This window comes from Pongo abelii, chromosome 7, assembly GCF_028885655.2.
Source record: "Pongo abelii isolate AG06213 chromosome 7, NHGRI_mPonAbe1-v2.0_pri, whole genome shotgun sequence".
Classification (NCBI taxonomy): Eukaryota; Metazoa; Chordata; class Mammalia; order Primates; family Hominidae; genus Pongo; species Pongo abelii.
The window spans coordinates 160,880,660-160,905,478 of NC_071992.2; the positions used below are offsets into that span (position 1 = coordinate 160,880,660).

Consider the following 24,819-nt stretch of genomic DNA (forward strand, 5'->3'; position numbering starts at 1 on the left):
TGCGCACTGCGCGCCCTCCCGCAGGGACTGCTGGGCTGCGAGACGCGAAGCGGCGCCGGGCGGGAGAGGAGCGGAGCAGTGGTCGGAGATGTGGCGACCGGTGAGGACCCTCCCGGCCCGGGGCGCCCGAGATCCTGCACACCAGCCCCAGAGACCCGAGACCCGCAGGTCCCCAGACCCCGCCCCAGAGACCCTCGGGGCTTTTTCCCTCTTTTTTTTTTGAGGCAGGGTCTCGCTCTGTCGCCCTGGAGCGCAGTGGCGCGATCTCCGCTCACCGCAGCTTTCGCCTCCCCGACTCAGGAGATCCTCCCGCCTCGGCCCTGCAAGTAGCTGACACCGCAGGCTTGACCGCGCCCGGCCGACTCTGTATTTAGCAGAGTCGGGGTCTCGCCGTGTTGCTCAGGCTGGTCTCGAACTCCTGGGCTCTAGCGATCCGCCCGCCTTAGCCTCCCCGAGAGCTGGGATTTCAGGCAGGAGCCGCTCCCGCAGCCCTGACCGCTGCCTGAACCGGGAGCCGCAGCTCCCCGCCCGGAGGCGGGTGCCCGGCGCCCCAGAGAGCGCCATCTCCAGAGGACAGGGGCCCCGCGGGGAAGCCTCTGGCGCCGTTCCCCTCGCGAGTCGGCCTCCCGGGATCACGGACACCTCCCTGCCCAGCCTGCTGCCCCGGACCTCCTCCGCTCGCCTCCCCGCCGGGCCCGCCCTGCCGTGAGGCGGCGGCGGGCGGGCGGGCGGGGGCTGCAGGGCGGGCTCTGCTCTGAGCGCCCCTGCCTCGGCTCAGGGGCGCGCCCCCCACGGCTCCGAGGCCCCCTCTCTCAGGCTCTCGGCGTCTCCCCGCTCCCACGTGGCCGCCGGGTCCCGTTCCTCTGTCCCTGCTGTTAGGACTGCGGGGGGGCGGGGCAGAGGCCTTGACACGCATCTTACCCACCCGCTTCCAGAAGATTTGGAAGGGGCTCCCGGCGCCGTTCCTTTTTTTCTTGGAATGTCAGCAGAGCTTGTGTTTGGTGATAAGCTAGCCTTGCCGGTCTGGCTATAAATAGCACGGATGGACGGCCCACTCGTGCCCCAGCCCAGCTGTGTGACCCCAGGGTGCTTCATGGGCCGGGGAGGTGGCCTTCAGTGCAGCTCCTTCCAGGTGGCAAAGTCTTCCCACGTGCAGGCCACTCAGTCCCTCCCCAGCCCCAGCGAGTGGACAGGTCGGTTTAACCCCTGGTTAGGAGCTGCTCATGGCCAATGAGCAGGGCTGGGTCCAGTCGGCGTTTGAGGGCTGGCTGGGGCTGAGAGGGTCACACACCCTGGGAGAAGGACAGTGTGTGTGGTCACCAGACCCATTTACCCTGCCCAGACTCCCAATCTGTCTCTTCCTAACTTTGGGGACAATTATGTGCCTCAGTTTCCCCTCCTGTTGAGGTGCACAGTGCTGTTGGGTTCCCCAGGCTCTGGTCATCCGTTCATGGTTTTTAGTTTCTGGCGTCATTCTGAGACTAGGCAGTTGCTTTTCACTGCTGCTGCCAGGCCTGTCTGTGGGACCTGTATCCTCCTCATCTGCAGGTGCTGGAAAACCAAACACGATTGGACATGCATGTGATTCTGCGGCCAAAGCACGCCGTTTGGTTGTGAACTTCATGATACCTGTGTGAGTGTTACCACTCAGAACACTTGCTGCTTTCAAGGTAGTCAGCTGTGGTCTAGAGTCACTCTGGAAAGGGAGGTGTTTCTGTTTGTGCAGACAGACTGCACACACTCACCACAAGAAAGCATGAGAGGTTGGGGCAGAGGGCACCCGTTTCATCTTGTCCAAACTGGAAGGCTTTGGAAGTCGGGGGAGCTGCAGGATAAGTGTCACCAGGGCTGTCTCAGGTGTGTGGGGGGAAGGCCCTGGGGACCCACCATCTAAAAGACGGCTTATCTTCTGGCAGTTTAGAGGTCGTGTTCTGGGTGCGGTTGGGGCTGTGTGTCACGTGAGAATTGCCCTGGATTGGGCTCTGGGAAGTCTTCCTGGGAGGTGTGGCTGCAGGCTCACCCCCCAACCCATAACCTCTTTGGGCCTTGGGGACCTCTCCTGTGTGATGGGAATTTCAGAGAGGATAGTCTGGGTGTGCTGGGCGCCCCACATTCGGAGGAGCCAGGCTCTTGCACAGCCTCATGGGCCCTGGCAGGCACTGTGGGTTATCAGTGCCTGTTGCTTGGCAGGGCCATGTGGGGTTCTGTTCAGTCCTGTGCTTCACAGCTGTTGGTCTCATTCGGCAGGCATTCATTGAGTGCCTGCTTGTTTAGAGATGGTTGAGAGGTGGCCCTGCTCACAGTCTAGTGGGAAGACAGATTCCGTAAGTTAACAGTCACGCTGGTGTGTGATGAGGACAGTGGCAGGATAGGACCACGGTGAAGAAGGTGGAGCCGGGCATGGGCATGAGCGAGGCTGCTGGTGGACAGGGTAAGGTGATGGTGGCCTGGGGTCTACTGGAGGGATCTCGGTCCTGGATGAGAATGGGAGTGAGAGACGCAGCTGGAGCCCCTTCTGCAGTGCTGGTTCCTGAGGAAAGAGCAGAAAACTGTTGTTGGAGACAGCGATCAGCCAGCCATGACTTTCCTGGCCTCACCTGCTTGGTGGAGCCCATTGAAACGCAAGCAGCTTGCGTTGCTGATAACGGATGAGGTGGGCAGTGGTTGGGATAGCCACCTGGAGGTAGCTCCCTTGCAGCCACTTACGAGCTGCTGTTCAGAGTCTCTCCACAGTCCGTGGGCACAACTGCCTGATCTTGGGTCCTCTGGCCGTGCATGCGCTGGCACCAGAGGTGGCTAGGGTCAGGAGGTGCAGGCTGGGTAGGCAGCAGGTGGATGGTCTGCCTGAGTCGCTGCCCAGCTGCCTCGGGTTTTCCCTGTGAATCAGCACTTGCTGCATGTGACCTCGCCAAGCAGGGGTTTCTGTCAACCCGCCCTCTAGGGACAAGAGGCCATGGACTTTTCCCTTTGGCTTTCGTGTTGTTTGGAGTCCTCAAAATCTTCTCCAGGGCTCTGAGCTCTGGCCAGAAACCAGCTGGCAAGTCAGTTCCTTACTAGGTCCAGTGTTGAGGACCATGTTGGCGTCTGTGCCATGGGGCATGACTGGCTATGCACAGTCCTTTCCCCCCAAACCCTGACTTGTTAGAAGAGCTCTCAGTTGGGGAATTTGGGGTTGAGGGAGTTGTAAGACCTCATCATAGGTCAAGTGTGATTGGGAGACCAAGGTTTCCGGTGAGAGCTGTGGTGTTTTCTTTTTCTTTTCTTTTCTTTCTTTTCTCCTTCTTTTTCTTTTCTTTTCTTTTCATTTCTTTCTTTCTTTTTCTTTCTTTCTTTTCTTTCTTTCTTTCTTTCTTTCTTTTTTTCTTTCTTTCTTTCTTTCTTTCTTTCTTTCTTTCTTTCTTTCAATAATACTGTAAGTTCTATGTGGTGTTTTCATAGTCACAAAAATAAAGCAGCGCGATGTGTCAAGAGTCTCGTGGTGGGGCTTCTTTATTTATGTGTTTATTTTTCTAAATGGAGTCCCGTTCTGTCGCCCAGGCTGGAGTGCAGTGTCTCGATCTTGGCTCACTGCAATCTCCGCCTACCAAGTTTAAGCGATTCTCCTGTCTCAGCCTCCCAAGTACCTGGGATTACAGGTATGCACCATCACACCTGGCTACTTTTTTTGTATTTCTAGTAGAGACAGGGTTTCGCCATGTTGGCCAGGATGGTCTCGATCTCCTGACCTCATGATCCACCTGCGTTGGCAAAGTGCTGGGATTAGAGGCGTGAGCCACCGCGCCCGGCCCTCAGGGCTTCTTTACGTGTGTCCTGCTAGCTGCAGCATGTCCTCTCCTCCTCCAAGTAGAAGCTGTACAGGGTCCCTGTCTGTGGGGTCTCAGTAAGTTGTAAGTTTCTTCATTTGCTTTCAGAACAGTGACCTACGCAGGCCACTCCTCCCATCCAGGCGTCCACCTTCAAGGTTGGCGTCTGCTGTCTGATTCCGTGGCTGGGCACTGTTGCCACTTCCTTCTGAGATGAGGACTGCTTTCCTCTGGCCACTGGTCAGTGGCCTCAGCAGCAGGAAACAGTAAATGACAGGCCAGGGTGCTGCCAAGAGAGTGCAGGGGCAGGGACGGGGTGGGTCCCATCCCAGATGAGGCAGATGGTGACGCCATCTCTTCCTGCAGAGACTGAGGGGACATTCAGAGACAGGGTGTGTTTGATGACCTGTCAGCATCCGAGGCATCAGCCCTGGTTAAGCTGTGTTAGCCTTCTCTCCTGTGATACTTTGACTGTCAGCCTTGCTCCCAGGAGGTAGGATAGTGTTTCCATTACAGAATCAAAGATGATGGGAACCTGGCTTCCTGGCATGAGCCCAGCGGTGCTGACAGTCTTTGCTGACTGACTTGGTGATGTGGTTTGGCTTTGTGTCCCCACCCAAAGCTCATCTGAGTCGCGGTTCCCAGTGTTGGAGGAGGGGTCTGGTGGGAGGTGATCTGGTCATGGAGGCAGATTCCCCCTTGCTGTTGTCGTGATAGTGAGTGAGTTCTCAGGTCTGATGGTTTAAAAGTGTGTGTGACACTTTCCCCTTTGTCCTCTCGCTCGCCCTTTCTCTCTGTCCGCCCCCCAACTGCTTCGCCCATACTGTGCTTGCTTCCCATTTGCCTTCTGCCATGACTGTAAGTTTCCTGAGGCCTCTCAGTGATGCTTCCTGGACAGCCTGTGGAACTGTGAGTCAGTTAAACCCAGGCCAGCCGTGGTGGCTCACACCTATAATCCCAGCACTTTGGGAGGCTGAGGAGGGCAGATCACTTGAGGTCAGGAGTTCTAGACCAGCCTGGCCAACATGGTGAAACCCCGTCTCTACTAAAATACAAAAATTAGCTGGATGTGGTGGCGCATGATTGTAGTCAGCTGAGATCGTGCCATTGCACTCCAGCCTGGGCGACAGAGCAAGACTCCATCTCAGAAAAACAAACAAACCTCTTTTCTTCATAAATTACCCAGTCTTGCTTGGGTAGTTTTTGTTGTTGTTGTTGTTGTTGTTGTTGTTGTTGTTGTTGAGATGGAGTTTCGCTCTGTTGCCTAGGCTAGAGTGTAGTGGCACAATTTCAGCTCACTGCAACTTCTGCCTCCCAGGTTCAAGCGATTCTCCTGGCTCAGCCTCCCAGGTAGCTGGGATTACACATGCACCACCATACCCCACTAATTTTGTATTTTTAGTAGAGACGGGCTTTCACCATGTTAATCAGGCTGGTCTCAAACTCCTGGCCTCAGATGATCCACCCGCCTTGGCCTCCTAAAGTGCTGGGATTAAAGGTGTGAGCCCCCGCGCCTGGCCTGGGTAGTTCTTTAGAGCAGTGTGAGAACGGACTCATAAATTAGGTTTAGGGTTAGGCTGCCTCAGACTCCAGCGCATGTAAGTGCTGGTAGTGGTTGAGGGCAGGGGCGTGTCCTGGCCTCGTTTGACCCCACACAATTTCCTCTCTTTGCAGTTGCAGCTTTGCCATTTCCACTCTGCTCTGCTGCACAGCAGGCAGAAGCCCTGGCCGTCCCCTGCTGCGTTCTTCAGGAGAAACGTCAGGGTCCTTCCTCCAAGGTAACGAGTCCTCCATGGGCACGCGCCTTTCACCCAGGCAGGCATGGGTGGCTGGGTGGAGTCTGTGTGCATGCAGAGGTGGCAGTTGAGGGCCCAAGGCTGGACCTTCTCCTGTATCCCCAACCAAGACAGGATATGTTTGCTCCTCAGTGCGGTGCACTGGGACCAGAGACCCCCAGGTCCTGACCCATGGGACCGTGCCCAGGGGTGGGCACACCCTGACCACAGCATTTAGAACAGACAGCTAGCAAATCGGGAAGGGTGCACATGGAGCGCCTGCTCTGAAGAGCAAACCGGGTCATTCAGAGCCTGGAGGAGGGCGGGGTGACTATAGTTGGGAGTCACACAAGAGGAAGAGCAGCAAGAAGAGATGGGGAGGGATGTTCTGAGCAGAAGGAAAGGCCAGACAAGGTCCTGAGGCCAGCAAGTCTGGACCACAGTGGGCAGATGGACGGTGGCAAGGCAGGAAGGCCGTGGAGGGTAGACGTGGCCAGGCAGGGCAGGCAGGGTGAGCTGCCCAAGTGCCACTGGCTCAGTGAACCTGGCAGGGGTCTCCTTCTCCTGAGAGCTCTGCAGTAAGAGAACCTGTGTCCCTGGGACAGATGTGGCCAGGTACGGAAACAGATGTGTGCTCAGGCACCTGCCGCACTCAGGATTATGGGCCCGGTGTAGAAACAGATGTGTGCTCAGGCGCCTGCCGCACTCAGGATTATGGGCCCGGTATAGAAACAGATGTGTGCTCAGGCGCCTGCCGCACTCAGGATTATGGGCCGGGTGTAGAAACAGATGTGTGCTCAGGTGCCTGCCACACTCAGGATTATGGGCCGGGTGCAGAAACAGATGTGTGCTCAGGCACCTGCTGCACTCAGGATTATGGGCCCGGTGTAGAAACAGATGTGTGCTTAGGCGCCTGCCGCACTCAGGATTATGGGCCGGGTGTAGAAACAGATGTGTGCTCAGGCGCCTGCCACACTCAGGATTATGGGCCGGGTGCAGAAACAGATGTGTGCTCAGGCACCTGCCGCACTCAGCATTATGGGTTTCCTGCTGGATTCAGCATATATGGAGCTCCTACTGTGTTCAGCATAGGTAGAGCTCCTGCTGTATTCAGCAAGTATTGGGCTTCTGCTGTATTTGGCAACTATTGGACTCCTGTATTCAGCAAGTATTGGACTCCTGCTGTATTCAGCGAGTATTGGGCTCCTGCTGTATTCAGCATGTATGGGGATCCTACTATGTTCAGCATGGGGGAAGCTCCCTTTCTTGCTCTGTACTGTCATGTGACTCAGCATGTGCCGACCTCAGCATCTTCTCTGTCTCTGCTGTGCTGATAACCATCCAGTTGAACCCTGCGAGGTGGACGGTGGTTGTGATTCTCCACAGCATAGGTGGCCCCGGTCCGTGAGGAACACAGACCTGCCATTGAGTTGCTTCCTTTACCTGAGGAGCCATTTCCATGTCCCATGGCCCCATTGGCTGGGTCTCTGGACAGACCTGAGTGAGACCTGCCCCTTACGGCCATCTGGTGCCGGGCTTTGGTGCAGGGGTTCAGGGAAGGGGACACTGATGCAGTGGTGTTCTCTGCTGACCACACCGTCAGAATGGCTGTGCACACAGGAGTGAGAGGTGGTGCTGGGGGAGGTGGTGGGCAGAGGTCAGAGCCCAGCTGAATGTGGGGGGGTGGCGCCTCCAGGCTGCATTATCTCCCCTCAGGTTCTCGAGCCCCACACCCCTGTGGAGGAAGGTGCTCTCCAGCGCGGTAGTGGGGGCGCCCCTGCTCCTCGGAGCCCGCTATGTCATGGCAGAGGCGCGTGAGAAGAGGAGGATGCGGCTCATGGTGGATGGCATGGGGCGCTTTGGCAGGTAGGAGGGCCCAGCGGTGGCGGGCAGGGGGTGCGCTGTGCAGGAGTGCCTGCTCCAGATGCCCTCACAGACGAGGGGCGTGGGGCTGGGAGGCCTGCAGAGCTTGCTGAGGATTTTACAGCTGCTTGTCAGGTGTCCTTTCCTACATGGAAGGTGCTGGCTGAAGGGACAGTGAGCACTGGCAGGCCTATAGGATGTGGTGTAGACAAGGGTCCTCCACATTGGATGCAGCCGCCACAGGCCCTTCCCTAGTTCAGCCTTGGCCTGAGCGGGGAGGGGCTCCAGCCCTGGGCCGGTGCCTTCTCCCTCAGGCTTCTAGGCTGGCGGAGAAGCAGCTGCCCTGCCTTCCTTCTCTTCTTGCCCCATTCCAAGGTTTGGGCCTGGGAAAGGAGGCTGCCTCTGTCCCTGCCCCTGGAGATGGGCAAAATTGGGTTATTGCTGTCAGGGCCCTTTCTTCCTCCTTTACCTTACAGTGCAGAACTCAGGGGGAGAGTGAGGACACCTTCTGTTGGAACCCTTGGGCGGGCATTCCTGCTTTTGGTCAGATCCCAGAATTCTTGCAGCCACAAAGCCCTGCCTAGCCTGAGCCTGGTGGAGCCAGCTCTTGGCTTTGAGAGAAACCTGTTAGCCGAAAGCCCTTTTTTTTTTTTTTTTTGAGACAGAGTCTCTCTCACTCTGTCACCCAGGCTGGAGTGCAGTGGCGCAATCTTGGCTCACTGCAAGCTCCGCCTCCCAGGTTCACGCCATTCTCCTGCCTCAGCCTCCTGAGTAGCCGGGACTACAGGCGCCCGCCACCACGCCCGGCTAATTTATTAATTTATTTATTTAGTATTTTTAGTAGAAATGGGGTTTCACTATGTTAGCCAGGATAGTCTCGATCTCCTGACCTCGTGATCCACCCGCCTCGGCCTCCCAAAGTGCTGGGATGACAGGTGTGAGTCACCGCGCCTGGCCCCCAAAGCCCCTTTGAATGGAGTGTCAGGGGAGGAAGGAGGCAGGGAGGGTGTGGTCCTGTTCTGCGTGCCTCCAAGCATCTGCCAGGCCTAGGTCAGTTTCTCAGCAAGTGCCTCGGCTTCTGGTGCCTTCAGGGATTTCACCAGAAGTTTCACAGAAATTTCCTCCAGCAGTGAGTGGAAGCTTGTGGATAGCTGGGCACCTGAGGATTTTCAGCCTAAAGGACAAAACAGTCGTTCCCCATGTGGGTCTCCCTGGCATCTGGTTTTGCTTGGAGTTCCTGCTGTCCCTGCCTGCAGATTTTGGGTGGCATTGTCTGTTTTGCAGGGCCATCCAGTCTCGCAGCCTGGGGTGGGTGAGGACAGAGCCTCGGGTCCTCTGCCTTTTTCTGGTGACCCTCCGCTGCGGTGCATGCAAGGGCCACACAGGGCTGCCAGCCACTGTCCCCTGCAGCCTGGTTCTGAAATGTCGGCTTGGCAGGCCTGGGTTTGTCTCACCCTCTATTTCATGGCATGCAGCTGTGTCTGGTGTCCACCTCCTCAGCCACCGGCTTGGTGAGCCTGCATTCTGGGCTCACTTTGTGGGAAAACATCTTTTCACAGCTTGCTCTCAGGGGCTGAGCTGGGGTTGCAGGGAGGGACCTCTGTTAATTTTCCCAGCAGTCTGCATGTTCTCCTCGGCTCTAAGCTGTCACGGTTGCATAGACAAGCAGGCCTGTGGAGCTTCCCTGGCAGGGCACAGGGTAGCCCGGGAACACATCCTGGGTGACAGCAGCACCCACGCAGGAGCCCAGGAAGGAGCACGGGTGAGGAGCATGGCGGGGCCAGTGCACCATGAGAAAAGGCAGCAGAGGTCAGAAAAGGCCGCAGGTACCCGAATGATCAGGGGCTGCCCAGAAAGGTGGAAGGTTTGGGACAATGTTTCTCTACCTCAGAGCCCTGTCTCTAATCTGCCACTCCTTACATTTTCTTTGTTTTTTTTTTTTTTTTTTTGAGACGGAGTCTTGCTCTGTCACCCAGGGTGGAGTGCAGTGGTGCAATCTCAGCTCACTGCAACCTCTGCTCCCTTGGTTTAAGCGATTCTCCTGTCTCGCCCCCCAAGTAGCTTGTATTACGGGTGTGTGCCACCACGCCTGGCTAGTTTTTGTATTTTTAGTAGAGACAGGGTTTCGTCATGTTGGACAGGCTGGTCTCCAACTCCTGACCTCAGGTGATCTGCTCAGCTCGGCCTCTCAAACTGCTGGGATTACAGGTGTGAGCCACCACACCTGGCCCTAAACTTAAATCACCACCAGGCGCAGTGGCTCACACCTGTAATCCCAGCTACTTTGAGAGGCTGAGGCAGGGGAATCACTTGAACCTGGGAGGTGGAGGTTGCAGTGAACCGAGATCACGCCATTGCACTCCAGCCTGGAAGACAGAGCCAGACCCGTCTCAAAAAATAAAAATAAAAAATAAAATCACCTATGTGTGGCCGGGCGTGGTGGCTCACGCCTGTAATCCCAGCACTTTGGGAGGCCGAGGTGGGTGGATCACGAGGTCAGGAGATCGAGACCATCCTGGCTAACACGGTGAAACCCCGTCTCTACTAAAAAATACAAAAAATTAGCCGGGCATGGTGGCGGTCGCCTGTAGTTCCAGCTACTTGGGAGGCTGAGGCAGGAGAATGGCGTGAACCCAGGAGGCGGAGCTTGCAGTGAGCTGAGATCGTGCCACTGCACTCTAGCCTGGGTGACAGAGCGAGACACCGTCTCAAAAAAAAAAAATCACCTATGTGTTTTGTTTTACCCCCACCACCCCCTTTTTTTTTTATTTTTTGGAGACAGTCTCACTCTGTTGCCCAGGCTGGAGTGCAGTGGCTTCATCTCAGCTCACTGCAACCTCCATATCCCAGGTTCAAGCAATTCTCATGCTTCGGCCTCCCGAGTAGCTGGAACTACAGGCGTGTGCCACCACGCCCGGCTAATTTTTTATATTGTTAGTAGAGATGGGGTTTTGCCATGATGCCCAGGCTGGTCTTGAACTCCTGAGTTCAGGTGATCCGTTTGCCTCAGCCTCCCAAACGGCTGGGATTACAGGTGTGAGCTACCATACCTGACCTAAATTTAACTTTTTTTTTAAATTTTTTATTTTTTAATTTTTTATTTAACTTATTTTTTTTTTATTTTTTGAGACGGAGTTTTGCTCTTGCTGCCCAGGCTGGAGTGCAGTGGTGGGATCTCGGCTCACTGCATCCTCCACCTCCCGGGTTCAAGCGATTCTCCTGCCTCAGCCTTCTGAGTAGCTGGAATTACAGGTGCCCACCATCATGCCTGGCTAATTTTTGTATTTTCAGTAGCAATAGGTTTTCACCATGTTGGCCAGGCTGGTCTTGAACTGCTGACCTCAAGTGATCTGTCCGCCTCGGACTCCCAAAGTGCTGGGATTACAGCCGTGAACCACTGCGCGGGCCATGCCTGGAGTTTTTGTTGGGGTATTAATACTTGGGCGGGATTGATTGAAAATCTCCAGTTTCTCAGAAAATCCCAGGAACTCAGTTTCTAGCCCTGGTCCTCCCCCTCCCATCCCCGTAGGCCCCAAAGTGGTGGATCATCGCCCTGAGTCCCTCCTTAGCATAAGCCCTCAGGGCTACCATGGAAAACAGAGGTCCTCCTTATCACTCAGGAAATCCCGAGGACTTAAGAAGGGACAAAGGTCAGACCTCTCTTTGGGTAAAGTTAATTCTTCATTGCACATGATTGGACACCTTTGAAGATTACAGGCTTGTAAGTATTGTATAACAAGAGTCAGCAAACTGTGGTCCCTGGGCCAAGTGCAGGGGCCCAGTGTGGCAGCTGTCTGATTTGTAAATAAAGCTTTATTGGAACACAGCCATGCCCATGCATTGCCTGTGACCACTTGGTGCATAGTTGCCCATGTGCTCATGCATGGCCGTAGTGCCTAAAATAATTACCATCTCATCTGTTACAGAAATATTTCACTGCTTCTTATTTTCTCAGTGTGGGTTTGTCTGATGTTTGCTTGTGGTCATATTCATCATCCGTTTTGGCAGGAATCACACGGGAGTGACACTGCTTCTGTCCTGCCGGGGGCACACGATTTCAGTTTCCCCATTTGAGTCCCTTGTAATTAGCTGTATGGAGGCAGTTGAGATGATGTGTCTGTTCTCACTGCTCCTCCACCCAGCAGTTTGTTTGTTTCTTTATTTATTTATTGAGACGGAGTCTTGCTCTGTCACTCAGGCTGGAGTATAGTGGCGACATCTCGGCTCACTTCAGCCTCTGCCTCCTGGGTTCAAGCAATTCTCCCAGCCCCAGTCTCCCCAGTAGCTGGGATTATAGACACCTGCCACCACACCCGGCTAATTTTTTTCAATTTTTAGTAGAGACGGGGTTTCTCCATGTTGGCCAAGCTGGTCTTGAACTCCTGACCTTAAGTGATCCATCTGTCTCAGCCTCCCAAAGTGCTGGGATTATAGGCATGAGCCACCGTGCCTGGCCTCCACCCAGCAGTTTAGCACTCACTGACACTTTTTTTTTTTTTTTTGAGACAGAGTTTCACTCTTGTTGCCCAGGCTGGAGTGCAATGGCGGGATCTCCGCTCACTGCAACCTCCACCTCCTGGATTCAAGCGATTCTCCTGCCTCAGCCTCCTGAGTAGCTGGGGATTACAGGCACGCGCCACCACGCCCAGCTAATTTTGTATTTGTTAGTAGAGGCGGGTTTCTCTGTGTTGGTCAGGCTGGTCTTGAACTCCTGACCTCAGGTGATCCGCCTGCCTTGGCCTCCCAAAGTGCTGGGATTATAAGTGTGAGCCACCACACCCAGCCTCCAACATTTTATTGTGAAAAACTTCAAACATACAGCAATGTTGGAAATGCTCTGTGAGGCAATGTGAAATGCAATGCGAAAATGCTTTGGGAGGCCGAGGAGGGCGGATCACGAGGTCAGGAGTTCGAGACCAGCCTGACCAACATGGAGAAACCCCATCTCTACTAAAGATAGAAAAATTAGCTGGGCATGGTGGTGGGCACCTGTAGTCCCAGCTACTCGGGAGGTTGAGGTGGGAGAATCGCTTGAACCCGGGAGGCGGAGGTTGCAGTGAGCCTAGACTGTGCCATTGCACTCCAGTCTGGGCGACAGAGCGAGACTCCATCTCAAAAAGAAAAAAAATTAAATTCCTTCTCCCCCAAGTACAAGTCTGTGGGACTTTTTCACATCTTTAAGTTTTGTTACAAAAGTGTTGTGTTTACTATAACAAATTTTAATAGTAGAAAAGTTAAAGCCGGGCGCGGTGGCTCATGCCTGTAATCCCAGCACTTTGGGAGGCCAAGGCGGGGGTATCACAAGGTCAGAAGATCGAGACCATCCTGGCTAACACGGTGAAACCCCGTCTCTACTAAAAATACAAAAAAAATTAGCCGGGCGTGGTAGCGGGCGCCTGTAGTCCCAGCTACTCAGGAGGCTGAGCCAGAAGAATGGCGTGAACCCGGGAGGTGGAGCTTACAGTGAGCCGAGATTGCAGCACAGCACTCCAGCCTGGGCGACAGAGCGAGACTCCGTCTCAAGAAAAAAAAAAAAGAAAAGTTAGAAATGTAGAAAGCTCCCCTGAGACCCACACCAAGGGTAAAAATTCTCCAAGAATTTTATCAATGCATATTGGCTCATGTTTCAGCCCACACACTCTTCTAAATGTACAGATGTGACCTAAAATGAGATGCACCTGCCCTGCCCTTGGACGTCTCCCGCTGCAGTCCACAGCTACCTTCACATGGCCTCTTAGGTACCTCAAGGGTAAAAGGATTTTAACCTTTTATTATTATTATTATTATTATTATTATTTTGAGACAGTCTCACTCTCTCACCCAGGCTGGAGTGCAGTGGCACAATCTTGGCTCACTGCAACTTCCACCTCCTGGGTTCAAGTGATTCTCTCGCCTCAGCCTCCCGAGTAGCTGGGATTACAGGCATGTGCCACCACATCCTGCTAATCTTTGTATTTTTAGTAGAGACGGGGTTTTGCCATGTTGGCCAGGCTGATCTCAAATTCCTGACCTCAGGTGATCTGCCTGCCTTGGCCTCCCAAAGTGCTGGGATTACAGGCGTGAGCTACTCACCTGGCTCACTGCAACTGCAATCTGCCTCCCGAGTTCAAGCGATTCTTGTGCCTCAGCCCCTCCCGGGTAGCTCTGGGACTACAGGCATGCACCACCACACCCAGCTAATATTTGTATTTTTAGTAGATACAGGGTTTCACCATGTTGGTCAGGCTGGTCTTGAACTCCTGACCTCAGGTGATCCACCCGCCTCGGCCTCCCAAAATGCGGGGATTACCGGCATGAGCCACTGTGCCCGGCCTAACCATTTTTGATATAACTTTTCTTGACTCTATGTCAAAACTGCTTGCTGTATCAATAGCCTCAGCTCTAGGTCATAGAAATCACTGTGTTGCTGTATCAATAGCCTCAGCTCTAGGTCATAGAAATCACTGTGTTGCTGTATCAATAGCCTCAGCTCTAGGTCATAGAAATCACTGTGTTGCTGTATCAATAGCCTCAGCTCTAGGTCATAGAAATCACTGTGTTGCTGTATCAATAGCCTCAGCTCTAGGTCACAGAAATCACTGTGTTGCTGTATCAATAGCCTCAGCTCTAGATCATAGAAATCACTGTGTTGCTGTATCAATAGCCTCAGCTCTAGGTCACAGAAATCACTGTGTTGCTGTATCAATAGCCTCAGCTCTAGGTCATAGAAATCACTGTGTTGCTGTATCAATAGCCTCAGCTCTAGGTCATAGAAATCACTGTGTTGCTGTATCAATAGCCTCAGCTCTAGGTCATAGAAATCACTGTGTTGCTGTATCAATAGCCTCAGCTCTAGGTCATAGAAATCATTGTGTTGGCTCACGTGCACACAGGCATTGACTGCGGAACGCAGGGTGCTGCTGGGGTCTTGTGCTCATGTGCGCAGGTCGGGGTGGATGGGGCAGCTTGTCGGGACAGGCAGGCTGGTTTGCAGAAAGGGCAGCTGGGCTTGGCCTCTCCATGTGCCTTCTTGGGCAAACGCCATGGAACGTATGCTGGTAGCTCCATCACCTGTTCATCTCTTCAGTGTTTTTGAGGTGTCAGTTCAGTGCCAGCCACAGAAACGAGGCGGCTGGAGGCCCTGCCTTCCCCGTCAGTCACTAACCACCGCAAGCATGTCCTGTGCCTGCCACGAGCAGTTAGGCTTCTCTCGCACGCCTGGGTCTCGACGAGGGTCTTAGGGTCTAAAGCTGATGCACTCTGGTCCAAAGCCAGCACTGCCCACCGAGTAGCCTTTGAGTCCCAGAGCACATTTAGAAACCCTGGCCCAACTTGGCTGGGCGCGGTGGCTCACGCCTGTAATCCCAGCACTTTGGGAGGCCGAGGCGGGCGGATCACTTGAGGTCAGGTGTTCGAGACCAGCCTGGAGAAACCCCGTCTCTACTAAAAATACAAAATTAGCTGGGCGTGGTGACACATGCCTGTAATCCCAGCTAGTTGGGAGGCTGAGGCAGGAGAATCGCTTGAACCTGACAGGCAGAGGTTGTGGTGAGCCGAGATGGTGCCTTTGCACTCCAGCTTGGGCAACAAGAGCGAAACTCGGTCTCAAAAAAAAAAAAAAAAAAGAAAGGAAACCCTGGCCTGTCAGGTGCGGTGGCTCACGCCTGTAATCCCAGCACTTTGGGAGGCCGAGGCGGGCAGATCACGAGGTCAGGAGATCGAGACCATCCTGGCTAACACAGTGAAACCCCGTCTCTACTAAAAATACAAAAAAATTAGCTGGTCGTGGTGGCAGGCGCCTGTAGTCCCAGCTACTCGGGAGGCTGAGGCAGGAGAATGGCGTGAACCTGGGAGGCGGAGCTCGCAGTGAGCCGAGATCGCGCCACTGCACTCCAGCCTGGGCGACAGAGTGAGACTCTGCCTCAAAAAAAAAGAAAAAGAAACCCTGGCCTAACTCAACCAACACACTCCAGGTGCTCTGCTCTATGGGGGCCCAGAGTGGGGCCTGAATGGCCGGGGGGTCTCCCTGGATTGATGGGGGACACAGAGCCCACCTGAGCAGCCAGAGCTGCGCATCAGGAATGACTGTGGGCCCTGTCCCCAGGCAGGTACATGAGCTTCGCAGAACGCATGGACAGGCCTCTGGCCATGGCCAGCCTTGGAGAAGCCACTCTGACCTCAACCCCTCCCTGTGCACCTGTGTGTGGTCTGTCCGCTGCCTGGCGCCTCATTCCAGGGCTGCCCAGCTGGTCCCCAGAGTTCCCCCAGGGCTCCCACCCTGATATCCTAACTGGGGCCAGGCCTGGGGACAGCCCTCTACCCCAGCATTCCCATCCTCTTGCCTAAATCTCCCCCAGGAGCCCAGTACCTGCTCAACAGATACCCAGGATGTCCCCCACTTCCTGCCTTAACTGGGCTCTCTTCCCTGCAGACCTTGCCTCCCCAGGCCTTGGAGACCCACCCTCCTGGTGTCCTCCTCTCTCCCTAGTGGACCTCAGGCTGTAGGTGACCTTGACCCTGCTGTGACCTCTGCTGCCTCAGCCCTGCCCCCTTGCTGCCATCCTTTACCTTCACAGACAGCCTTGGAACCCCATCTCTCCAGGGGATACCACCATCCATACCGTCCCCTACCCCATCTTACCTGGGCACCCTTGAGGGTGGCAGGGAGTGAGGGTGGCATGGACACAGGCTGCCCATTCTGCAGATCTTTTTTTTGTTTTTTGAGACGGAGTCTCGCTCTGTCGCCAGGCTGGAGTGCAGTGGCGCAATTTCAGCTCACCGAAACCTCCGCCTCCTGACTTCAAGTGATTGTCCTGCCTTAGCCTCCCGAGTAGCTGGCACTACAGGCATGCACCACCACGCCTAGCTAATTTTTGTATTTTTAGTAGAGACGGGGTTTCACCATGTTGGTCAGGATGGTTTCAATCTCTTGACTTTGTGATCTGCCCGCCTCAGCCTCCCAAAGTGCTGGGATTATAGGCGTGAGCCACTGTGCCCGGCCTCTTTTTTTTTGAGACCGAGTTTCGCTCTTGTTGCCCAAGCTGGAATGCAATGGCACCATCTTGACTCACTGCAACCTCCACCTCCTGGGTTCAAGCAATTCTCCTGCCTCAGTCTCCCGAGTAGCTGGGATTACAGGTGTGCACCATCACACCCGGCTAATTTTTTTGTATTTTTAGTAGAAACGGGGTTTCACCATGTTGGCCAGGCTGGTCTTGAACTCCTGACCTCTGGTGATCTGCTCATCTCGGCCTCCCAAAGTGCTGGAATTACAGGCATGAGCCACTGTGCCCGGCACTGCAGATCTTTTTTTGGACGGAGTCTCGCTCTGTCGCCCAGGCTGGGGTGCAGTGGTGCAATCTCGGCTTACTGCAGTCTCCGCCTCCTAGGCTCAAACGATCCTCCTGCCTCAGCTTCCTGAGGAGCTGGGACCACAGGTGTGCACCACCATGCCTGCCTAATTTTTTGTATTTTTGGTAGAGACGGGGTTTCAACATGTTGCCCGGGCCAGTCTCGAACTCCTGAGCTCAAGTAATCCTCCCAGCACAGCCTCCCAGTGTGTTGGGATAACTAACGTGAGCCACCGTGCCTGGCCCCGTTCTACTGCTCTTGAGCTGAGACTGACCTGCAGGGCCACAGGACACCCCATGAGCTCAGCAGCCCCCCTTGTGCTCACACAGGCCTATGCGGCGGTAGGCTGGACCCTGGCTTGGCCTCACCCTTGGGACATGAAGGGCTGGCCAGGGTGAGGCTGGACCATGAGGGCTCTGACAAGAGGACCAAGCACCGGGGCCCTGAGCCTGCCCCGCTGGAGACTGAGGCCACCTCTGCCCACAGGTCTCTGAAGGTCGGCCTGCAGATCTCCCTGGACTACTGGTGGTGCACCAATGTTGTCCTTCGAGGGGTGGAAGAGGTTTGTCCTGGCGCCCTGGGCATGAGGTGGTGGGCACGAGTTGGTGGGCTGGGTGGGACTGAGGAGGCAGCCACCTGTCGCCATGTGTTCTCCCATGCCTGGTCAGAACAGCCCGGGCTACTTGGAGGTGATGTCTGCGTGTCACCAGCGGGCGGCTGATGCCCTGGTGGCAGGGGCCATCAGCAACGGGGGCCTCTATGTGAAGCTGGGCCAGGGGCTGTGCTCCTTCAACCACCTGCTTCCCCCCGAGTATACCCGGACCCTGCGCGTGCTAGAGGACAGAGCCCTCAAGCGGGGCTTCCAGGAGGTGAGTGCTGTGCTCAGGCAGGGAGAGGTGGGGCCTCCGGCAGTGGCCCCAGGCTGCTTTGAGCACCTGTCCTTCCAGGTGGACGAGTTGTTCCTTGAGGACTTCCAGGCCCTGCCCCATGAGCTCTTCCAGGAGTTTGACTACCAGCCAATTGCTGCCGCCAGCCTGGCACAGGTGCACAGAGCCAAGCTGCACGATGGCACCAGCGTGGCCGTGAAGGTATATGGGGGCTGCCTTGTTCAGCAGTGGGCTGAGGGGGGCACAGTGGGGCCCCACGTCCTCACCACACCCTCGCCCAGTGCAGGTGCAGTACATTGACCTGCGGGACCGCTTTGATGGGGACATCCACACCCTGGAGCTCCTGCTGCGGCTCATTGAGGTCATGCACCCCAGCTTTGGCTTCAGCTGGGTCCTCCAGGTACCGCCCCACCCCTTCCCCGGCCAGCAGGAGCAAGCACGTAGGCAGAGCTGGTAGGAGCAGCTGGTAGGCAGAGCTGGTCCTCAACCGCCATCTGGCCCCCAGGACCTGAAGGGGACCCTGGCCCAGGAGCTGGACTTCGAGAATGAGGGCCGCAACGCAGAGCGCTGTGCGCGGGAGCTGGCGCACTTCCCCTACGTCGTGGTGCCCCGCGTGCACTGGGACAAGTCCAGCAAGGTGGGCTGGGCCAGGCCCTTGGGGTGGGCACAGCGCCGGGCCTGCTGAGCCCAGCCTCTTGCTCTCCCCAGCGCGTGCTCACTGCCGACTTCTGCGCCGGCTGCAAGGTCAACGATGCGGAGGCCATCAGGAGCCAGGGGCTGGCGGTGCAGGACGTGAGTGCGGGGGCTGGGGCGGGGGCGGGTCAAGGCGGGCTGGTGCTGCGTCCACTGCAAGGCCTCTCCTCTCCCCAGATAGCAGAAAAGCTCATCAAGGCCTTTGCGGAGCAGATATTTTACACGGGTTTCATCCACTCGGACCCACACCCTGGCAACGGTAGGAAGTTACCCTGGGGGTGGGGGTCTCAGGTTGGGGGCGCGGCGCGACCTAAGAGGCTGTATCCCTAGTTCTGGTGCGAAAAGGCCCGGACGGGAAAGCGGAGCTGGTGCTGCTGGACCACGGGCTCTACCAGTTCCTGGAGGAGAAGTGAGCGCGGGTGGGTGGGCGTGGGGCAGGGCAAGCCTCTCCTGCCGCAGGGGGCTCATGGCTGCGGGCCCATCCACACCCAGGGACCGCGCAGCCCTGTGCCAGCTGTGGCGGGCCATCATCCTGAGGGACGACGCCGCCATGAGGGCGCACGCAGCCGCACTGGGGGTACAAGGTGAGGGCGTGCAGGGATGGCTGGGGCACCACAGAAGGGAGGCGGGTGGCGCGGAGCCCAGCTCAGAGCCCCCTCCCTCCCCAGACTACCTCCTGTTCTCCGAGATGCTCATGCAGCGCCCCGTGCGCCTGGGGCAGCTGTGGGGCTCGCACCTACTGAGCCGCGAGGAGGCAGCCTACATGGTGGACATGGCTCGCCAGCGCTTCGAGGCCGTCATGGCGGTGCTCAGGGCGCTGCCGCGGCCCATGCTGCTGGTGCTGCGCAACATCAACACCGTGCGTGCTATCAACGTGGCCCTCGGCGCCCCGGTGGACCGCTACTTCCTTATGGCTAAGAGGTCGGTGGCCCGAGGAGGCGCCCCGGCCGTGGTGGGGCTGGTGTGGGGCTGTCGCGGCGCTAACGCGGGTGTGTGCAGGGCTGTCCGGGGCTGGAGCCGCCTGGCGGGTGCCACGTACCGGGGTGTCTTCGGCACTAGCCTCCTGCGCCATGCTAAGGTCGTCTGGGAGATGCTCAAGTTTGAAGTAGCGCTCAGGTGAGTGGCCGCAGGGCAGCTGGGTGGCGGGGGCCTGCTCCCGCCACCCACCTGTGACCTGTGACCTGACCCACGCAGGCTGGAGACCTTGGCCATGCGGCTGACCGCCCTCCTGGCTCGTGCTCTGGTCCACCTGAGCCTCGTGCCCCCAGCGGAGGAGCTCTACCAGTACCTGGAGACCTAGGGTGCAACCGCCCAGGGCCGGTGGGGCCCTTTTCGCCTTGGGCTGACGGAGGTGGCCGGGCTAGAGATGTGGACACCCCGAGCCCCGTGGGCACTCGCATTGGGGGGCTATGACAGCAGCTGGGCCAGGAGGCCGTGTAATGACCACACACTCCTCTCAAGCAAAAATGTTTTTCCTTGTGTTTTGTACAAAAATGGGGGTGGGAGGTAGTGCGGTGTGCTGGTGGTGACGGCATCCACGGGGCTAGAAGTGGGCGGTGACGCGGTCCGTCTCCAGCAAGTCGTCCAGGATCTGCAGGGGATGGACGGGTGGATGGGTGGGTGGGGATGCGCGCGGAGGGGCGGGGCGCGCGGAGGGGCAGGGCGCGCACTCACTATGTCGGGCGTGGTGCCGATCTTCTTGGCCAGCTCGCTGCGCTCCATGGTGCTCAGGTACAGGTAGCGGTTGAGCAGCTCCCCATCCAACACGTTGCGCACGGCATTCTGGAGGGTGCGGCGGTCCACGTGCAGCATCCTGGGGCGTACAGGCACGGGTGTCAGGGCAGGCTGGGGTGGAAGGGGTGCTGCACAGGGGCAGGGCCGGGGCTCACCGGAAGGCGCGAGGGTTGAGGCCGGCGTGGTGTGGCAACATAGTGGTCAGCGCGTTCTGCAGCATCAGCAGCCGCCGGTAGGTCTTCTCCTGCATGGGCAGCAGCAGCCCGATGCCGCCGTCCAGGGTGGCTGGTGGGGGGTGGGGGGTAAGGGGAGGGTTTTGGTGTGAGCCAGGCCAACCCTAGGGCCCCCCCCCCACCCAGACACACCTGCCCCCGCCACACTCACCAAACCACGTGATGTGCTTATTCTCCCACACGACCGACTTTTTGCTGAGCCCCTCAGCGGCCCCCCGGCACGGGGTCCTCCAGAACGTGTTCACGTGGGCACCCACGTGGAAGTCCGCCCGGCGCAGCAGGCGCATGCCCCCGAAACTCTCCTTGGCTAGACCAGAAAGGCCTAGGGTCACTGCTAGCCCAGCCCCGGCCCAGGCAGAGGGGGTGGAGGAAGCACTCACCTTCAGGCAGGTACATGTACACCATGAGGTTGCGGTCGCGGTCAGACACTGGGGAGCAGAGGCCCAGAGTCAGCTCCGGCCACTCCCAGAGCCTCAGCTCCCCAGACCCTGCCACATACCCAGAAAACCCAGCTGGGCATTGTCCACCATGAAGTCCACGCTGTACACCTCCAGGGGCTTGGCATCCTGGGGCAGGGAGGGAGCGTCAGAGGTGCCTTGGGCGGGTACCCACCCAGACACGGGCACCGCGGCCACAGGCGTACCCGCGACACCAGGCTCAGCGTCTTGCTTTCCTCCTGGTAGCGCAGCAGCGAAATGCTCTTCATGACGTCGGCTGCCAGGATGAAGTTCTTGACGCTGATCATCTGGTGGATGTAGAGCTGCGTGTCGATGAAGGCCATGCCTGTCAGCTCGCTGGCCCGCAGGCTCCACAGGAAAATCTGGGGGCGAGGGGGAGGGTGAGCGGGGGCGGATCTGGAGTCAGGTGGGGGTGAGCCGGGGGGCACACGCCGGGTGGGACTGGCACACCTTCTGGCCGATGGCCGACACCAGGTGGCCATTGCAGTGGCACAGGGCGGTCACGGGCCCCTTCTGCTCCTTCTCGTAAAGGACTTTGAACTTGTTCTTGGTCAAGGGCTGGCCAGGCTCGGGCACCACCTCAATCACATCCATGATCAAGATCTGGAGGGCATGGGTATGGCTGTGGGATGGCTGTGGGGATGACAGAGGGGCTGCCAGCTCCCGCCCCCGCTCACTGGCCCCTTACCCGCCCTCGGCACGTGACCTCCTCCCCCTGCATGAGGCAGGTCCCGGCGGCCACGTAGCCTTTGAGGCCCGACACGGTCTCCTCGCTGCGCAGCGACACTGTCTTCATGCAGGTCACATGCTCCCACTCCTGCAGCTCGATCCTGTGGGGGCCGGGGGCCTCAGGATGCTGCCCGGAGGCCTTGGGCAGACCCCACGCCGGCTGGCCCAGCCTCACCTGGCATTGGGAATAGCCTCCCAGCTGACTGGGGAGATGAGCTGGATGGAGAAGGCCTCCTGCTGGGGGTGGATGTACCGCTCATCTGTGGGGACCAAGGGCGGCAGTCAGGGTAGGGCTTCCCCAAGGTGGGGCTGAAGATGGGCGTGTGGTGTGGGCGTCACCACCTCTCTCGATGGTCTCAAACTCCTTCTCCTCGCCAGTCATGCGTGGGATGCGGGCACACGGCGTGTTGGTGCTGGTGGCCACAGCATACACCTGTGGGTTAGTGGGGGTCACACACCAGTGGCCCGGCCAAGCCCAGAAGGTCCCTGGTGGGGTGGGGGCGGGGGCAGACCTTGGACTCCACGTGGTAAGCCACATAGTGGGCTGTGCAGCGCAGCGGGATCTTCCTGACAGGCCATGGGGCATCGTAGGACAGGTAGGCAGGCAGGACACTGATCCTTAGCTCACCCTGGGGTGGGGGCACAGGGTCAGGGGACCCAGGGCTAGCCAAGGGCAGGGGCAGGCAGGCCCAGGCCGCCAAGAGCCCTGGGATGTTACCCTCAGCTCTGTGGGAGCAGGGGTGGGTGAGGGGCAGCTGTGTCCAGGTGAGGTCCTGGAAGGGGCTGCCGCTCAGCCTCTGGGGCTCCTGTCCATTTTCCCAGGCTCAGCTGGGGCTAGGGGTGCTGGCCACAGGGGATGGGAAAGCTACGCCAGGAAGGCACTGGAGGCTGCAGACAAAGGGCAGTCCACAGGCTGCCATGCTGGGGACTGAAAACCAGGCAGAGGGAGCCAGGGCTGCCTTCTTTCACGGACAGTCCTGAGTCCTCAGGCGCCCAGGAAGCACTCACCGCATCCCAGTCAGGGTCTCAAGTGATCTGGTGTTGTGGTGGTGTGGTGGCTTAAACAGGGAACCAGGATCAGAAAGCCTGTGTGCCCTCCCAAAGTCACAGAGCAGCCAAGGGGCAGAGCTAGCACTCAAGTCAGCTCTCCTGAGAAGTGTGGAGGCCAGGCCCTGCGAGGGCTTGCCCAGCAAGCCAGCGGAGCAGTGAGGGGCCCCCGGGGGCTGTAGCCCCAACTCCCAACCACCCCTTTCCAGACTTTTGGAGCACCAAGTCACAGGTTCCACCTCCTCGGCCTCAACCCCATCGCCCTCTGGACACTCCTTCCTGGTCCTCAGGGTGGAGCCAATGGCCCCTTCTGTCCCCTCCCCCTCAGCTGGGGCAGCATCAGCCAGTGCTGCTGGGAACCGGCCGGGCCCCACCTGTCTGTTGAAGTACAGGAAGCCGCGGGGACAGTTGACATTGTGGAATGGAGCGAAAGAGTCGACGGGGCCGTCGATGGCCATGGGGTGTAGCCGCAGAGCCCCTCGGCCAGTCACCAGGAGCCAGTGAGGGGAGGGGCCGCAGATGAACACCTGGGGGCAGGCACCATGAGGATGCTGTGGATGAGGCCACGTCTCCCTTCTACCACAGACCCCTGCAAAGGCGCCGGCCTACCCCTGAGTAGCCATAAATATCCTCGAAGTAGCGGAAACGCGCCACACGGCCCCGGGCCCCGGCCCCCTCCTCCGTGCTGCCACCTTCTGCTTTCTTCTTGGATGGCTTTGGCTTCTTCTCACGGAAGTTGATGTTGTGAGGGACCTGGGGGGGAACCATGCAGGTCCTCCAGGGGCTGCCGGTCTGAAACCCACACCTTGTACCACACCCACCCCATGCCCTAGCAGTCCAGCCACTGGCACCTTCTTAAAGCGGACTTTGAGATTGCCCTGGCCCAGCTGAGAGTCGTGGGGGAAGGCCTCGTAGATAAGCAGCTCTTGGTCCACATGCACCTGGCAGGATGAGGGGGGCCGTGGGGGAACGGGCAGGGACATGGAGAAGATGGGATGGGCCACGGGAAGAGGTGGGCTGTGGGTAAGGGGCGGGGCTGTGGGGGAGATGGGGTGGAGCCGTGGGTAAGGGGCGGGGCTGTGGGGGAGATGGGGTGGAGCCGTGGGTAAGGGGCGGGGCTGTGGGGGAACGGGCTGGGCCAGGGGGAAGATGGGAAGGGGAGGCCAGGCCAGGGGGAAGATGGGAAAGGGAGGCCAGGCCAGGCGTGCTCACCAGCAGGTAGGGCCTACTCTGGCGGCTGCCCAGCGCCACCAGCAGCACCTCTTTGACCAGGGGCAGCTCCCCCTGGCGCGTGGCCTCCTCCCTGCGGGCCTCGCCCTGTGTAGTGGGCTGTCCAAAGGAGCTGTCCACGAGGACCCGCTGCCCCACAGGGAAGTTCTTCACCAGGAACACCAGCCGCCAGTCGGGGAGCTGGTAGATCTGCGGGGTGGGCAGCAGTCAGTGGAGGCAGGTGGGTGGAGCAAGCTGGGCCACAGTGCAGGGCAACACCTACCTCCATGGTGCCATTCTCCCGCACCAGCAGGCACCAGTGGGTAGGCTCTGCCCGGAAGGGTGCAGGGTCCCGGTCAGCAGGGGGCTGGCTGCTTCTTCGGGCCTCCTCCTTGCTGGGGCTGAAGAGGGAGCCCGAATCCCCATACAGCATCTCCTCCTCGTCATCCACTGTGGGGCTGGGGGCCAGCAGAGGGTCACAGGTGGCCTGTCAGCCACAGGGACCCAAGCCCCTACCTGCACCCCTGGCCCCCACGCACCTAGTCTCTGAGCCCAGGCCCTCGGCCTCCGAGCCGCTGCGGCCCCCGAGCTCGTCACGGGCCCCGCCCAGGCGGCTTTCAGTGGTGAACATGCCACTGAGGTCTCGGTACAGGCACAGCGTGATCACCTTGGACTGCTGCGGGGAGAGGGGTGGGCTCAGCGGCGGGCAGGGGGCGGGGACAGGCGGGTGCCAGGAATGAGGAGGCCTACATGGTGCAGCGGGGGCTTGTGCAGCGCCAGGCGGTGGTGGCGGCCACCGTAGGAGTCACTCTTCAGCAGGAACATGGTGACGTGGCCCTCGGCACTCATGATGACCACATAGGGGTCGGCCACGGCACACTGCACGATGGGGGCGCCCAGGTCCACAGGGATGAAGTGCAGCTGATTCACTGTGGGCACAGGACAGTCAGCACGCGCCTACCCAGGGTCCAACCACCAACACCCCGCCCCACCATCCCCACCTACCTCCTTCCAGCAGGTGGATGCCCAGGGCCCAACCACCCCCCCGCCGCCGTCCC

At 58.2% G+C, this 24,819-nt stretch overlaps 2 protein-coding genes across 12 annotated transcripts in view; one reads left to right on the forward strand and one right to left on the reverse strand.

The window, feature by feature from the left end:
• On the forward strand, positions 1-19,818 carry ADCK5 (aarF domain containing kinase 5). Of its 6 annotated transcripts, none has more exons than XM_063726966.1 (16): positions 28-100; positions 1,549-1,670; positions 5,478-5,581; positions 7,295-7,444; positions 17,258-17,333; positions 17,440-17,640; positions 17,719-17,859; positions 17,945-18,058; positions 18,164-18,295; positions 18,367-18,450; positions 18,529-18,610; positions 18,682-18,760; positions 18,844-18,935; positions 19,020-19,272; positions 19,351-19,467; positions 19,546-19,818. In XM_063726966.1, exons 4-16 carry the CDS (start codon positions 7,380-7,382, stop codon positions 19,649-19,651), a joined length of 1,542 nt encoding a protein of 513 aa, XP_063583036.1. In that variant the 5' UTR covers positions 28-100; positions 1,549-1,670; positions 5,478-5,581; positions 7,295-7,379; the 3' UTR covers positions 19,652-19,818. The 6 variants fall into 6 exon arrangements, with proteins under 6 accessions (XP_024107112.2, XP_063583036.1, XP_024107110.3 ...); XM_024251342.3 differs by having other exon boundaries at positions 1,549-1,633; XM_024251344.3 differs by lacking the exon at positions 1,549-1,670 and having other exon boundaries at positions 1-100.
• CPSF1 (cleavage and polyadenylation specific factor 1) overlaps positions 19,808-24,819 on the reverse strand; it is a 17,304-nt gene continuing 12,292 nt past the window's right edge. For 3 of the 6 annotated variants that reach the window (XM_024251341.3, XM_054519281.2, XM_063726964.1), the window contains 19 exons: positions 24,512-24,690; positions 24,301-24,437; positions 24,045-24,219; positions 23,765-23,971; positions 23,404-23,493; positions 23,162-23,305; positions 22,927-23,079; positions 22,018-22,134; positions 21,848-21,938; positions 21,681-21,765; positions 21,465-21,606; positions 21,227-21,379; positions 20,962-21,138; positions 20,818-20,884; positions 20,699-20,746; positions 20,470-20,625; positions 20,241-20,370; positions 20,026-20,164; positions 19,808-19,942 (listed from right to left, as the gene is read on the reverse strand). In XM_024251341.3, the coding sequence (XP_024107109.2) occupies positions 19,895-19,942; positions 20,026-20,164; positions 20,241-20,370; positions 20,470-20,625; positions 20,699-20,746; positions 20,818-20,884; positions 20,962-21,138; positions 21,227-21,379; positions 21,465-21,606; positions 21,681-21,765; positions 21,848-21,938; positions 22,018-22,134; positions 22,927-23,079; positions 23,162-23,305; positions 23,404-23,493; positions 23,765-23,971; positions 24,045-24,219; positions 24,301-24,437; positions 24,512-24,690 (2,438 nt within the window). In that variant the 3' untranslated portion in view covers positions 19,808-19,894. Of the gene's footprint in view, positions 19,943-20,025; positions 20,165-20,240; positions 20,371-20,469; positions 20,641-20,698; positions 20,747-20,817; positions 20,885-20,961; positions 21,139-21,226; positions 21,380-21,464; positions 21,607-21,680; positions 21,766-21,847; positions 21,939-22,017; positions 22,135-22,926; positions 23,080-23,161; positions 23,306-23,403; positions 23,494-23,764; positions 23,972-24,044; positions 24,220-24,300; positions 24,438-24,511; positions 24,691-24,819 lie in introns of all 6 variants that reach the window. The other 3 variants (XM_024251340.3, XM_063726963.1, XM_054519280.2) reach the window with 1 other exon arrangement.

Bases quoted from the DNA above. Each gene is read 5' to 3' on its own strand.
- ADCK5 (XM_024251344.3), top strand. The intron at 17,334-17,439 runs GTTTGTCCTGGC...ATGCCTGGTCAG, and splicing joins TCCTTCGAGGGGTGGAAGAG to AACAGCCCGGGCTACTTGGA. The intron at 18,059-18,163 runs GTACCGCCCCAC...TCTGGCCCCCAG, and splicing joins GCTTCAGCTGGGTCCTCCAG to GACCTGAAGGGGACCCTGGC.